This window comes from Gossypium raimondii, chromosome 2 (genome assembly GCF_025698545.1).
Source record: "Gossypium raimondii isolate GPD5lz chromosome 2, ASM2569854v1, whole genome shotgun sequence".
Taxonomy (NCBI): Eukaryota; Viridiplantae; Streptophyta; class Magnoliopsida; order Malvales; family Malvaceae; genus Gossypium; species Gossypium raimondii.
In genome coordinates, this window is record NC_068566.1 from 41,941,677 (window position 1) to 41,954,479 (window position 12,803).

The window sequence follows — 12,803 nt, forward strand, 5'->3', positions numbered from 1 at the left end:
GAATGCTTAATAAAGAGAAGAGACAATGGGCTTCCAATGCATCCAGAACCTTCATCAGTTTCTCTTGACCTTAAAATTGAAAAACAAAGGTCAAGATAGAAAGAAAAAAAATTGAAAAAACAAGCCATGCTCTAAGCAAAAACGTGAAAAAATTCCAGAAAGTAGTAGGAATTTAAGCCATCCGCATCACAACAGCCGAAGGCAATAGAAAAAGATAGACGGGAGGGGGAGGCATAATCTCAAAAGATGGGGAGAGAAAAAGATAGGATGACCAACGAAAGTCAACACAAAAGCTAACTGCGATTATAGTGAAAAGAGAAGTTTGGAATTGGAACCTACTGGAATTTTGAAGATTGGCCGCTCCTCCTATCATATTGTTGTGCATGGGTAAGATGTCATCGTGACATCAATATTATAAAATCGAGTTGGTGAGACCAGCAAATTCTGACTTAATCATCGAACCGTTGATTCAACAATTATAAAATAAAAGAAGTGAAGAAATTTAAAATTTTTTATTTACTAAGAATATTTACTTAATTTCTTTTTAGAATATTATTTAATTAATTTGATAAAAAAAGAGGATATTTACTTAGTTAATTAAATTTAACTATGAAATCAGATTTAATAAATAAAATTTGAACCAATTTCTAAAAGCATCCAACATGGGTCCGAAGTAAACTTTTATACTAATTTCAAATTTCCGTCTTGCCTTTGATTTCGAGTCAAATTGGTCACCTTCGTGTTGCCTACTCGTGACTGTAACAATTTTACTTCAAGACGATAAAGGTAGTGCATCCCAGTCCCACACATGTACAACAACCCATACTCGTCGCACCGTGTTTCCGTGTTTCATCGGACGGTCCCATTTAAACGCCACAGTAAATCCGCCACGTGTCTCTAAAACCTCCCACACTATTCTCGACGCTGGGTTGGTCTGTCCCTAAATAGGAACCGTCACACTCACAGCGACCTTCCCCGTTGCCTCCTTACAGTTATTTTATCATCCTTCCAAAAAAAAAAAAACAAAGAAAAAAGAAAATTGGAAAAGCCTGATAAAAAAAGAAAAGCTCTAACATCGGAGATCGATCTGGCATTGTCGCCGGTATGGGAGTGCCGAGCGACGACGCCGTTTTGATCCAGAAAGGAAACAAGCAAGGAGAGCCTCATGTAATCACCGTTAATTGTCCTGATAAGCACGGCCTAGGATGCGATATTTGCCATATAATTCTCGATTTCGGTCTTTACATCGCCAAAGGAGGTGAGTTCTTTTAGATTTGGCGTTGTTTGAAATTATGAATGGTTATTCACTGGTTTAGTTTTTGAAACTTTGATATGAACTGAAACCTGGTGTTTTCTGGTTGAGGTATGTTTTTTAATAGTTATAATTTTCTGGTCGCAGATGTTTCAACGGATGGAATTTGGTGCTATATGGTGTTTTGGGTGGTTCCTCATTCGAGCTCACCTGTTGTGAGGTGGCCAAGCTTGAAGAACCGCCTTCAATCCTTATGTCCTTCTTGTTCGGTGACATTTTACTTGAATGATCAACCTTCCAACTCCCTGGCTTCTCCGGTTTACTTGTTGAAGTTCTTTTGCCTTGACCGGAAAGGATTGCTACATGGTAAGCATGATTCCAAGTAAATGTTCCTTAATTTGTGTTAGGTTGCGAATTAGGCATAGTATTTAGGAAATAAGTCTGAGAATGGATTTGGATTCTATTACTTTATTAAGTTAAACAAATTATTGTGAGCAAAATTTTAGAAATGAATCAATGTCTAAGAAAGTGTTTTCAATTCGTTTATGTTCAGGATCAAGTTTGTTTGTAAGATCGTTTATAGATTAACTAAAAACTCATTCAACATTGATGCCTTTACAACCCCTGATAAATGTGGATGTGTGTGTTCTTTCATGTGTGGTTAGGTGTGCAATGTGCATAGTTCAATCTACTGTGGCTGTTATTTTGCTATAGTTGAATCTAATTCGGATTCTATTACATTATTAGGTTAAACTATTTATTTTGAATAAAAATTAGAAATGAATCCATGTTAAAGAAAGTGTGTTTATGCTCACAAACAAGCTCATTTATAAGATTGTTTATAGATTAGCTAAAAGCTCATTCTAGATTGATTCCTTTACAGCCCTAATTAATGTGTGGATGTGTGTTCTTTCACGTGTGGGTAGGTGTGTTACATGCATAGTTGAATCTAATGTGGTTGGTACCTTGCTTTAGATGTTACACAGGTTCTCTGTGAGCTTGAGCTCACAATTCAAAAGGTTAAAGTTACAACAACCCCAGATGGCAGAGTCCTCGACCTCTTCTTTATAACTGATAACATGTAAGATTCTTTTTTGATATGCTTGCACCGCTTTTGTCTTTTTCGTTTATAACTGATAACATATAAGGTATATTCGCATGTTTAATAGCAGTTTTATGTAGTTCACGAGTTTTTATTGTTTTTTGAATTTTCTTTTTTCTGTTTGATACGTTGACGTATTTAGGTCTAGCATTTAAATGTTGTACTGACGGTATAATTTTGGGGGACCACTTCTCAGTTATCAAGTTGTCCACTTGTAATGAAAATGAAATATTTGTCTTGAAGTTCATGGTTTTCTTTGGCTTTAATCATCTTGTTTTACCTTTCTCTATGCTTTTTACTTGCCATGGGAAAGAAATTATTTGATCCAAACACCTGTTGTTCTTGATCCCCAGTTCTGTGAGATTTGAGTGTATTTCTTCATTGAAGATTGAAAATAACAAAGTATGTATTGTCTATTGATGATTGAACTGTTATTTGAGATGTTTAGAGCTTATTGACGAGTTGTGATCAGAAACTGTGTAATTGTATTAATTATGACCAAGTGGTCAAAGGAATAAAGTATTGAATGGCTTGGTTATTGATCTCAATTTTCTCTCAACATGGTCAGGGAGCTTTTACACACCGAAGAACGGCAACATCACTTATGTAAACAATTAGATGCCGTGTTGGGTGATTCATGCATCAGTTGTAAACTCAGGTTGGCTGGTCCAGAGTATGACTGTCATCATGGTATCTCATCTCTTTCTCCTGCTGTAGCAGAAGAGTTATTTCTTTTTGTGCTATCCGATAAAGAGACTCGTTCGCAAGCTCTTAGCTCAGATATGACAGAATTGAAGAAAGCAAATGTGGTAGTAGATAATTCATTGAGCCCAGCTCATACATTACTTCAAATACATTGTGTTGATCACAAAAGTCTTCTCTACGATATCTTGAGAACTTTGAAAGACTGCAATATCAAGGTATTCTGTATTCTGCTCATGAAGTTAGTTTCTATTGTATTGCACTAAAATTTGCATGTCCGGTTATGTTGCATAGCTCCTACAACATCTCACAGATTGAAGATGTCACATTGCTGAGTTCATATTTTTGCAAAATTTACATGATTGGGGTTTGAAGCAGTTTCACCTCTACCTTTTCAATGCTTGTCCTTAGAACTTTTCATTCTCCAAATTGAAATGGAAAACACCAATGATTTGTCTGTTAAGAGATTGACAGTCAGTAATTCTATATATTTCCTTAGATTAGACCTGCCATTGAGTTGATGGATTCCCTTGAACCATAATTATGATGTGTAGTGTTACTCAACTGTTTCTGAAGGTTCTCCGTCGGCTTGTTTTCTTTAGCCACTGAATTGCCTCTTCTTGGATCAAGGTGCTCTTGATTGAAACAACTTTGAATGTCTAACTGATTGATGCATCTCCTCCTTTCTTCCTCTTTGGCTCCTGCATGAATTTTCAACTTTGCTGATATATGCTATTTTGTTTTGTTTTTCTCAGATAGCTTTTGGCCGGTTCTCACCAAATTCCAAAGGCTACCGTGATTTGGACCTCTTTATTCAGCAAAAGGATGGCAAAAAGTTTGTGGATCCTGAGAAGCAAAATGGGCTATGCTCTCGTTTGAAGGTGGAAATGCTTCACCCATTGCGTGTCATCATCGCAAACCGGGGGCCTGATACAGAACTTCTGGTTGCTAATCCAGTTGAGTTATCTGGAAAGGGGAGACCAAGAGTTTTCTATGATGTTACACTAGCTTTAAAGGCTCTTGGAATTTGCATATTTTCGGTAAGCAATCATTTCAGCACCGAAAATGATTTGAAGCCCATAAATAGATTGTAACTTACTGCAAAATTGCTATGATATAACATAACAGAAGGATAACAATGATACAACAATGCTTGGTATTTCAAACTCAAAGGTTTAGCTTGTATTTCCATTGTTTAATACCAATATAATAGCATGGTTGGCATCCAGATCATGGCTTTAACCTTCCATTAACCATTTGTTTTGTCGGTTTTTAGGCTGAAATTGGAAGATATTCGAGTTCAGATCGAGAATGGGAAGTCTACAGATTCCTTTTGGATGAGAACTGCGGATTCCAATTATCGAGTACGTTAGCTAGAAATCAGATTGTAGATAGAGTTAGAAGAATGCTGATGGGTTGGTGAGTGCAGTCAATCTTCTTTGTACATGTCTTATGAGTCCCTCCATAACTAAGATGTTATTTTCTCCTGGTTTCTACTATTGAGCTTTAATAATCTCCGAGTCTTGATTCACCCGGCCTCCCTTGCAATGCACTGAATACTCCAATTACATCTCAATGCATTCGGCTTGTATTCTTAAAATGAACCTTCGTTTTATAATATTTTTTTTGCTAAAATATAAACTAAAAATTTTAAAAATTACAATATGATCTTTGTACTCTTCATATATTTAGAATTTAATATTCATACTTTTACTTTTAGGAATTTAGTCCTCTACTTTTCGAATTTAAAATTCAGGTCCATTTGTTAACATTGTTAAAATTTTCTACTAAAGTTGTTGGTACGATGATTTGAAATTAAAAAAAAATACTTACTTGATATCTATATAACAGAAAAAAATGACATTGTAATGTATCTAAATTCAACAAAAAATTTAACGGTGTTAGCAATTTTTAAATTCACATTAGCATTTGAGTCAAAATAAAGTTTTTAGATTAAATAATGATGCTATAAAAATTAAGATATTAAATTATACCAAAATTAAAATATAAAGGTAAAATCTCAAATTTGAGTAAAATATAGGATAAAAATTAAAATTTAATTACTTTTATATAATCTAAAAATTAGAAGAATTAGAATTGAAATTTAGCCAATATTTTATTTGTAAAAAAGAAAAAACCAATGGCATGGACAAGTGTCATGAAGGAAGGCATTAAAATTGTGGGAATTTTGAATTTGTGTAACCTGTATGTATACATAAGATTTCATTAATGTATTTTTTACTAGAGAGGACAATAGTTTAATTAATTTTTAATATATACAATTAAATCCAACAAAATTAAAATCCAATTTTGCACATATAATTGTACAAGATCAAAATTTACTAATTATATTTAATAAAATTTACTAATTATATTTAATAAAATTTATGTATAATTTTGAGACTTGAATTTGTTGTCTACCTAATTATCAGTTGAACTAATTTGAATCAAGGCAATTCAAGTTTTAAACTCTTCAAGCCTTCCGATTCAAGTCAATTTCGATGTTAAAGGTAAACTTTTGATTTGAACCAATTTCAAATTTTAATCATTTTGAATTCATGTTGTTATGTTTTGAGATTCAAAAATTATTTCGAGAAGGTTACAATTATAAATATATAATAATTATAAAGACAATACTAATATAAATTTGAATTATTTTTTTTTGAATCTCATCGGTTTAACTCATTTTGGATTATTGTTAATGTTATTTTATTCTAAAAATATTGAAAATTAATTCTTATAATGCCATAGCATAAAAGTGGAAGAAAACTACAGATTTTACACGTATAAGAAAATGTTTAATTTTATAACACGTGGCTCAATGGATTAAAAGCAACTGCTTTCCAATTCTCCATTCTCGGGTGACTCTATCCAGTCCCATACTTAGGCCACTCAAACTCTCATCCTACGAAACAGCCACGTGGAACATGAAATCATACGTGGGAAATGTTAAAACGTACCAGCAAGCACCCCATAAAAAATTGTCTCTACCACCATTCTCCCCCTCTTTGGCTTTCCTCTCAACAAAGCTTTTCCCCTCTAATCTTCCACGCTGTTGCTTCTCTCTCACGCCATATATGCTCATGCTTACCTTCCACATTCCGCCATTAATTTATTTAAAAAGTTATATTTTATAGTAAATAATTATTATGAAATTCACCGCCTTCTGTACCTTTTGACGGTAAAAGGTCAAAACGGCCGCTGCCATTCGCATCGAAGATAGTACTTCTGTTGGGAGCGAATAGGCCGGAAACGAAAATATAAGAACTATTTGATTGGATCAATTTCAAATTTGATTTCAAAATTCCTCTTTGTCGAATGATAGATTTTAATTTCCTTCTTCTCCTGTTGAGATCTTAACATAAAAGGTAAAATAAAATGCAGCAACAAGAAGCTTCTTCAAGGCCTCAAAGCTCCGCTTATCTCAACAAGCTCTCCCTAGAAATCGAGAAAAAGCTTCAGCGGGTTCGTTTTTTCTCTTATTTTTATTTTTGTTTCTCGATATGATAAAAGGAAAAGCGGAATTTTTATTTTTTTTACGTTTTCAAATCAATCTTTTAATTTGTTTTTGTTGTTTTTTCTCGAAAAAGGAGTATATTAGGTTTAGATTTAACGTTTTAGGTAATGATTGAGTATTTACTAGCGTCTGGACTCTGTAAAGTCTTCTAATTTTATTTTATTGTTTCTGCTAAGCGCTGGATCCAAAAAGTAATAAAAGCACTTCTTTTTCTACGTTTAAGAGCTTATTGATCGATGTATGTTCAAATTGATTGCAGGCATTAGCGTCTTCATCTTATATGATGAGAGGAAAACCGAATTTGTTTAAGATTTTTTTTTAAAAACAATCTTTTTAATTTCTTTTCGTTTTTTTTCTCGTAAAAGGGATATATTAGGTTTAAGGTTTAACATTTTTTAGGTAATGGTTTGAGTATTTTCTAGCGTCTCTGGACCCTGGGAAGTCTCATATTAATTACATCGTTTCTGCTAATCATTTGATCCAAACTCAAAAGTAATAAAAGCACTTATTCTGCGTTTAGGAATTTCTTGATCGATGTATGTTCAAATTTATTGCAGGCATTAGCGTCTCCAACTCAGAGACGCAACTTATTACAAGAACTATTTGCAGATATAGCTTTGGAAGTCGATGATCGAGCCAAAGGTTAGCTAAGATCTCTAATTCATTCTAATTGTTTGGCTTTTCATATTAAAAATTACATTAATCAAATAGATATTTTTCAAGTTTTCGTGCCTTTGTAATTCTTTTTATCGGATGGAAATTTAATGTTCAGTTATGTGTGATTTTGTTGGAGACTTAAAACAGATATAATCCTAAGTAGAGACGAAGATGCAATAACTCCTGCCGAGTATGGTGCTAATGGTCGATTATGCTTTTACGATGTCCTTGCGGATTACTATATTCGATCCCCTGATAGCGGAAAGCCAATCCTTGATCTGATTGTGCAACTATGGAGCCAATCATTCGCATCTCACATTTTTTCCCTTTTATTCCATAAATGGGTAAGCAATCTCATGATTAGTTTGTAGTCCTTTTTGTCCTTCATCATGAAATTCCTCTTTCCAGATTTTTTTCTTGCTGCAGTAGTAATTCACGTTTATGAGTTCTTCTCTAGAGAAAATCATTTTCTTGTGAACCATTTCTAATCAAGTTAAAAGATATAAAATTCAGCTTAGCTTTCCCCAAATTTTAATCTGATTGCCCTGTGAGTGGAACTCAAATTTCTTCCCTCCTTCCGGACTGCTCTGCTTGAATGATGGTAGTTTAATGGGAATATAAATTTTTTGGCTGTTGCTGCTGTTTATTTCTGGTGCTATCAACTGTGTGGATGGTTGGTGGCTTGGCAAGGTATAATTTGGAGTCTCCCAAAACTGGATGAAGTGACAAAGCAAAAAAAAGAGATGTGAACTTGATTTTTGCCTTAAAATTATAGTCTAGTTCCTGCTGTTTTTCCCTTCTTACACATGGTTCCTGGTTACCGTAGCTAATTTCAATTGGAATTTTGATGCATATTCCTAATATGAAAGTGTCTGTATCATGGGTTCTCTAGATCAAAATAACCACAAATGATCTACATTGGTTCTCTGGATCACAATGAGCACAAAAAATCTTTGTATGTATCATGTCTAGTGATGCTAGGTAATGGATAATTATCGCTTCTACTAGCAGTTAAGATATCTTGGCATTCTTGACTGAAAAAATTTTGTTTTGATCAGTGAATAATCTTTTGATTCTCTTTCCATGAAGTTCTTTATATTGAACAATAGATTTTTTCTGCAGTTATTTGAAGTTCAACTGGATAATGCAGAGGTACAACTTCGTTATTCCTCTGCACTTGTTCAGGGTGCAACAAATGTTTTCTGGTATGAACACAAATTGGTACTGCTTGTGTGGGATTTTGTCACGTTGCCAAATGCCAATAGCTTTTGAATTTGGATGACCATATTGCCTTTATGATGGTCATGCTTGTTGAAAAAGTGGCATCACTTACATCCTGGTAACGTAATTAACTTACTTTGTGTTTGTGTGCAGGATGGATATACAATCAAATACAAGGTGTTTCCAGTCTCTCTTTCAGGTAAAAGCAAAAAGAAGCACATTGCTGTTTGAAATGCATGTTTCTTTTTGTTTTTTTTTTTTGGAGAATCCATCTATCAATACTTCTCTTCTTCTGTGAACTCAGTACCTCCTTGACGGAGTCACATTGGAGTCGACACGGTTAAAAAAAATTCCAATACAGGTAAAATATTTTTGCTTTGTCTTGTGTTTTGGTATATCTGAAAGAAGATAGTACCAAGTTCTGGATCTTTGTGTAATTGCCCTTTTCCGATCAGGATTCCTTAGTGGCATTTATCTTCTAAAAATATATTTTGTGATTTCAGGCCCAGCGAGATCTTTATCTTCTACTTTCAAGGTTCATATTCTTTTACAACTCAGGTTGGATTATTCCTCCCTTTGGATCCTTATTTTGAAAAATAATTTGCATGTAGGGATTCCTTTTATGATGTTTTATTATATGCAGTTGAAAAAATTGAAAGCTTCCTAAAGCAATGCCCCGTGTTTCCAAATTCTTTCCTGATTGGTGGACCAGCAGATATACTTGTTATTGAACTAGCCGACCAGGTAACTTTATGTTTCGATGATAAGTATACATATTAATGATCTTGTTTAACATTACCACCTTAACTGAAAGCCATTGCTATGATCCACACGTTGACATATCAGAAAATTTCTTTTGCCAGCTTCAAAAATTAAAGGTTGAGCCGGTCTTACTGCATTATCTTTCGCAGGTTAAGATTCTCCGAGGTATTAGTTATTACCATCAACTTCTTCTAAGGTTAGGGGGTATTTGGTTACTCAAATATGACCTTAGTTTTTAATACCTGCAGGCATGGAACTGAGAATGGCGACAAGTACAAGGCTGAAGACCTGTCTGTATAGCTTTACCTCACCTGGTGGTCCAATGTATCCTACAAGGGCTGTCCGTCATGCAGCTTGGGATGCCTTAGATTTCCTTTTTCCTGTAAGTACCTTACTATCTCAAGTGATTGTCTTTCTGAAAGAAAATGAATCAAGCGTCACTTTCTCTATTCTGAAATAGAGTTTGTCATGAGTGTACAAGGGTGTTTCCATGACTTGAATGGATGACCTTCGGGTCACAAGGAAGCAACCTTGTGATTGTGCAAGGTTCACGCTCTGTGATTGAGACATAAATGAACTATGATAACTCTTCATGTTGCATTTTGGGTTCATTTATGTGCTCATTGGTTGTTAATGACTGAGTTAACCTTTAACAGTAAGACATAAGACCAACCCAAAAATGGCCCTTTTGGTTCAGTGAAAGGATGAAAAGAAGCGGAAAAGTGGAAAAATAATAGATGTCAAATGTGCTTCTTAGGAAAGAAAATATGAGAGATGACTATTTTCCATTGTAATGCATAAAAACACAGTTTTTCAAATTGAAATGATAAATAGAAAAGGAAATAATAGAGATGTAAGTTGGTTTAAAATTATGTATTTTTCGAAAACTATATTTTTTTCCTTTCATCTTATTCTAGCAATGAATAGAAAGAAAATTATTATTATTTTTCAAATTTTCATCTTTTTACTAAAGACACCAATGGTAAGAAAATTTATTTTTCTAGCTTTTTATTTTTTTACTTCTTCAATTTTCTGCAGAAGATTCAGAATGATAGTTTTAAAAAACATATAAAATTGTAAATGTACACACCTAACTTACATCTTTCTCATTTTCTTTTCTCTGTTAATGTATTATGAAGGAAGATGATGGCTTTGCCTCGTATTTTTCTTTTCTATCAAGCACACCCACTTTAATTCCTTCCCAGCTTACCCCTCCTTGCATCCTTTGCAACTTGAAAATTCTTCCATACAAGTATCCAGTCACTTGCACCTAATTTGCTATGACACATTCTTCACATGTAGAATCTTAGAATGGATTGTTTCCAAGAGATATACCTCTATGGAGTTGAATTTTGAAAGTGATGCAATTATTTGGGGGTGATTATTCTTGTATTTTGCAGGTAGGGCGTTACCCACGACATCTAATAAGTTTGTTCTTTAGACTGTTATATCCCTGGTATTGGCCGTCTTCATGTTGGAACTTTATAGTGTCATGCATAAAGGCTGTGTTCCATTCCCTGTTGAGGGTGATCCATTCCAGGTGGGGGAAGCTTAGAGAGCCTAAAACGGCTTAAACCCATCCTTTCGTCCTCTCCGTTTCAATAAATTTAGGTTTGTATGATTTCATGTATTAGGTATATTGTTTTCCTTTTTTATTGTATGTGTTTGCCTTTTAGATAGAGTCCTGATCCTCGTGTAAACTCAAAAAGGGTTTTTTGGTAATGAGAATGTGTTTTGAGATTAGTTACCTTTTTGTGTTTAATAACGGCTCAAATTCAAAACCCAATTTTATTTTCCTATTAGAATTGATAGGATTAGTGTGATTTCCCTCAACCTTTTCTAGCTCGTTCTTTTTGGTCCTTGGAACTTAGATTTCGTAATTTTATTTTGAGATCATACATTATTACCAACACAATTTTTATCATGCCAGTTCAGGTACTAAAATGAATTTGATACTAAATTTTAGTTGCAAATTTAGCTAAAAAACTCATTGACTCTAAAAATACTAGAAATTTGATTATGTGAATGAAAATAAAATATATTATTAAAAATATGTGGAAGTATAAATGATAAAGAACATGAGAGAGAAGAAATCTTTTAGCTAAAAATTAAAAGCACGAGTAATATTTAAATAAATTATATTTAAGGATTTGTATATCTTTTCAAATTGAATACAGTTTTAATATACGATTCCACAATGCAAAGGATAACAGATCACCCTTTGTGCAGAAGTGAAAAAAATGAAAATGGGAGTGATAGAACCGTATTTTCTGGATAACTGGAAACAATCGAAATGAGAGTGGACGTCTTAAAGAAATAAATTTAAATATTTTTTAAAATGAGAATTTTTTTTTAACATAAATGTTTAAAATTATTTATCATTTTTTTTTCCGATCATTATACTCAAACTCACATGGTTTTATATTCTGTTTTATTTTATTAAAATATAATATTACTGTTCGCTCTTTTATTTCTTAACAATTTAAGGTGCTAAAACTTGTGAGATCAGTCATTTTAAAGACAAGCCGCGTTACGTATTGGATTCAGTTTAGGAACTTCGACCAGACAAGATTACATCAAGTCATATGAATAACAAAAGCGAGAGCTAGGACAACCCATTATTCATTTGTTTACGTAAAACGCAATTGGAACATTTAAGAAGCAGCATAAAGATCCGCGGAGGAACTAGAAGGAAGCACTATCACAACTTTTTATACTCAGACTTTATTTGACATTTTCCTATAAAAGTATTTTTGAACTAAAAACACTTTGAAACAAAAACTAAAATTTTTATTTACATTTTTTGACTAAAATGTATTTCTTATCTCAAAAACACTTCTAAGAAAAGCTCAAAAATCTTGTTTAATAGTACTTTGTTCCAAAGATACTTTTGAAAACAATGCTAAACTGATACCCACCCAACTCATGCATGAATGTTACCTCAATTGATCTTTGTAAAATTGATTCATATTTTTAAAAGCAAACAAATAGTTCACTTGATTTTTGTTATTTTTAGTAGTGTATTATTTTATACTTAATTTGACGCTTCATATGGCCTGATAACTGTAAGGCAAAAGCCCTAAAATCAAATTGACGCACTAAATTACGACAAAAATAACTAGAACCAAATTCAACATCTAGATCGAACTCTTATGTTAGACATAATCCTTGAAAACACTACTCGTGACAGACGATTCTCATGTTTATTTTTTGTTTAAAAAAAACCCATTAAAACTGTTCGTCCCATCGCACGTCCGCTATCCATAACACAAAACGGTCCTCATCCAAAGCAAATTGATTCAATTCCAGCAGTTCGTATTTTAGTATTTCAAATTTTCTCTTGATACCATTTAAGTTAAAAACAGTATAAACCGGCCCACAGGCTCAGGCTTAGCTGTCCTAACGTAAACACAGTGTCGAGCAAGAATAAACAAATTCTAAACCTACTTTAATATGCTTGAATTAGAAGATGCAGCATGGTCTTCAAAATTGGGAGAAAAAGATCAACATAAAGGATCAGTTGAACATCCCACCACATAAGCTAACCAGGAACTTCTAGATTGAAAGAAGAACCCCTTAGATCAATTCAA

The 12,803-nt window shown here is 33.4% G+C and overlaps 2 protein-coding genes across 3 annotated transcripts; both read left to right on the top strand.

Annotated features, from left to right (window-relative positions):
* Positions 1 to 959: 959 nt before the first annotated feature.
* On the top strand, positions 960 to 4,587 carry LOC105788865 (ACT domain-containing protein ACR9). Its single transcript, XM_012615931.2, has 6 exons — positions 960 to 1,258; positions 1,400 to 1,618; positions 2,228 to 2,333; positions 2,923 to 3,274; positions 3,812 to 4,096; positions 4,333 to 4,587. The coding sequence occupies exons 1-6, from the start codon at positions 1,105 to 1,107 to the stop codon at positions 4,477 to 4,479; spliced, it is 1,263 nt and encodes a 420-aa protein (XP_012471385.1). The 5' UTR covers positions 960 to 1,104; the 3' UTR covers positions 4,480 to 4,587.
* A 1,449-nt stretch (positions 4,588 to 6,036) lies between these two features.
* Positions 6,037 to 10,960, top strand: LOC105788866 (uncharacterized). Of its 2 annotated transcripts, none has more exons than XM_052627550.1 (11): positions 6,037 to 6,521; positions 7,131 to 7,215; positions 7,378 to 7,574; positions 8,353 to 8,435; positions 8,605 to 8,650; positions 8,756 to 8,812; positions 8,955 to 8,986; positions 9,063 to 9,195; positions 9,315 to 9,378; positions 9,462 to 9,595; positions 10,614 to 10,960. In XM_052627550.1, exons 1-11 carry the CDS (start codon positions 6,435 to 6,437, stop codon positions 10,785 to 10,787), a joined length of 1,092 nt encoding a protein of 363 aa, XP_052483510.1. In that variant the 5' UTR covers positions 6,037 to 6,434; the 3' UTR covers positions 10,788 to 10,960. The 2 variants fall into 2 exon arrangements, with proteins under 2 accessions (XP_052483510.1, XP_012471386.1); XM_012615932.2 differs by having other exon boundaries at positions 6,039 to 6,521; positions 8,955 to 9,009; positions 9,095 to 9,195.
* Positions 10,961 to 12,803: the final 1,843 nt, after the last annotated feature.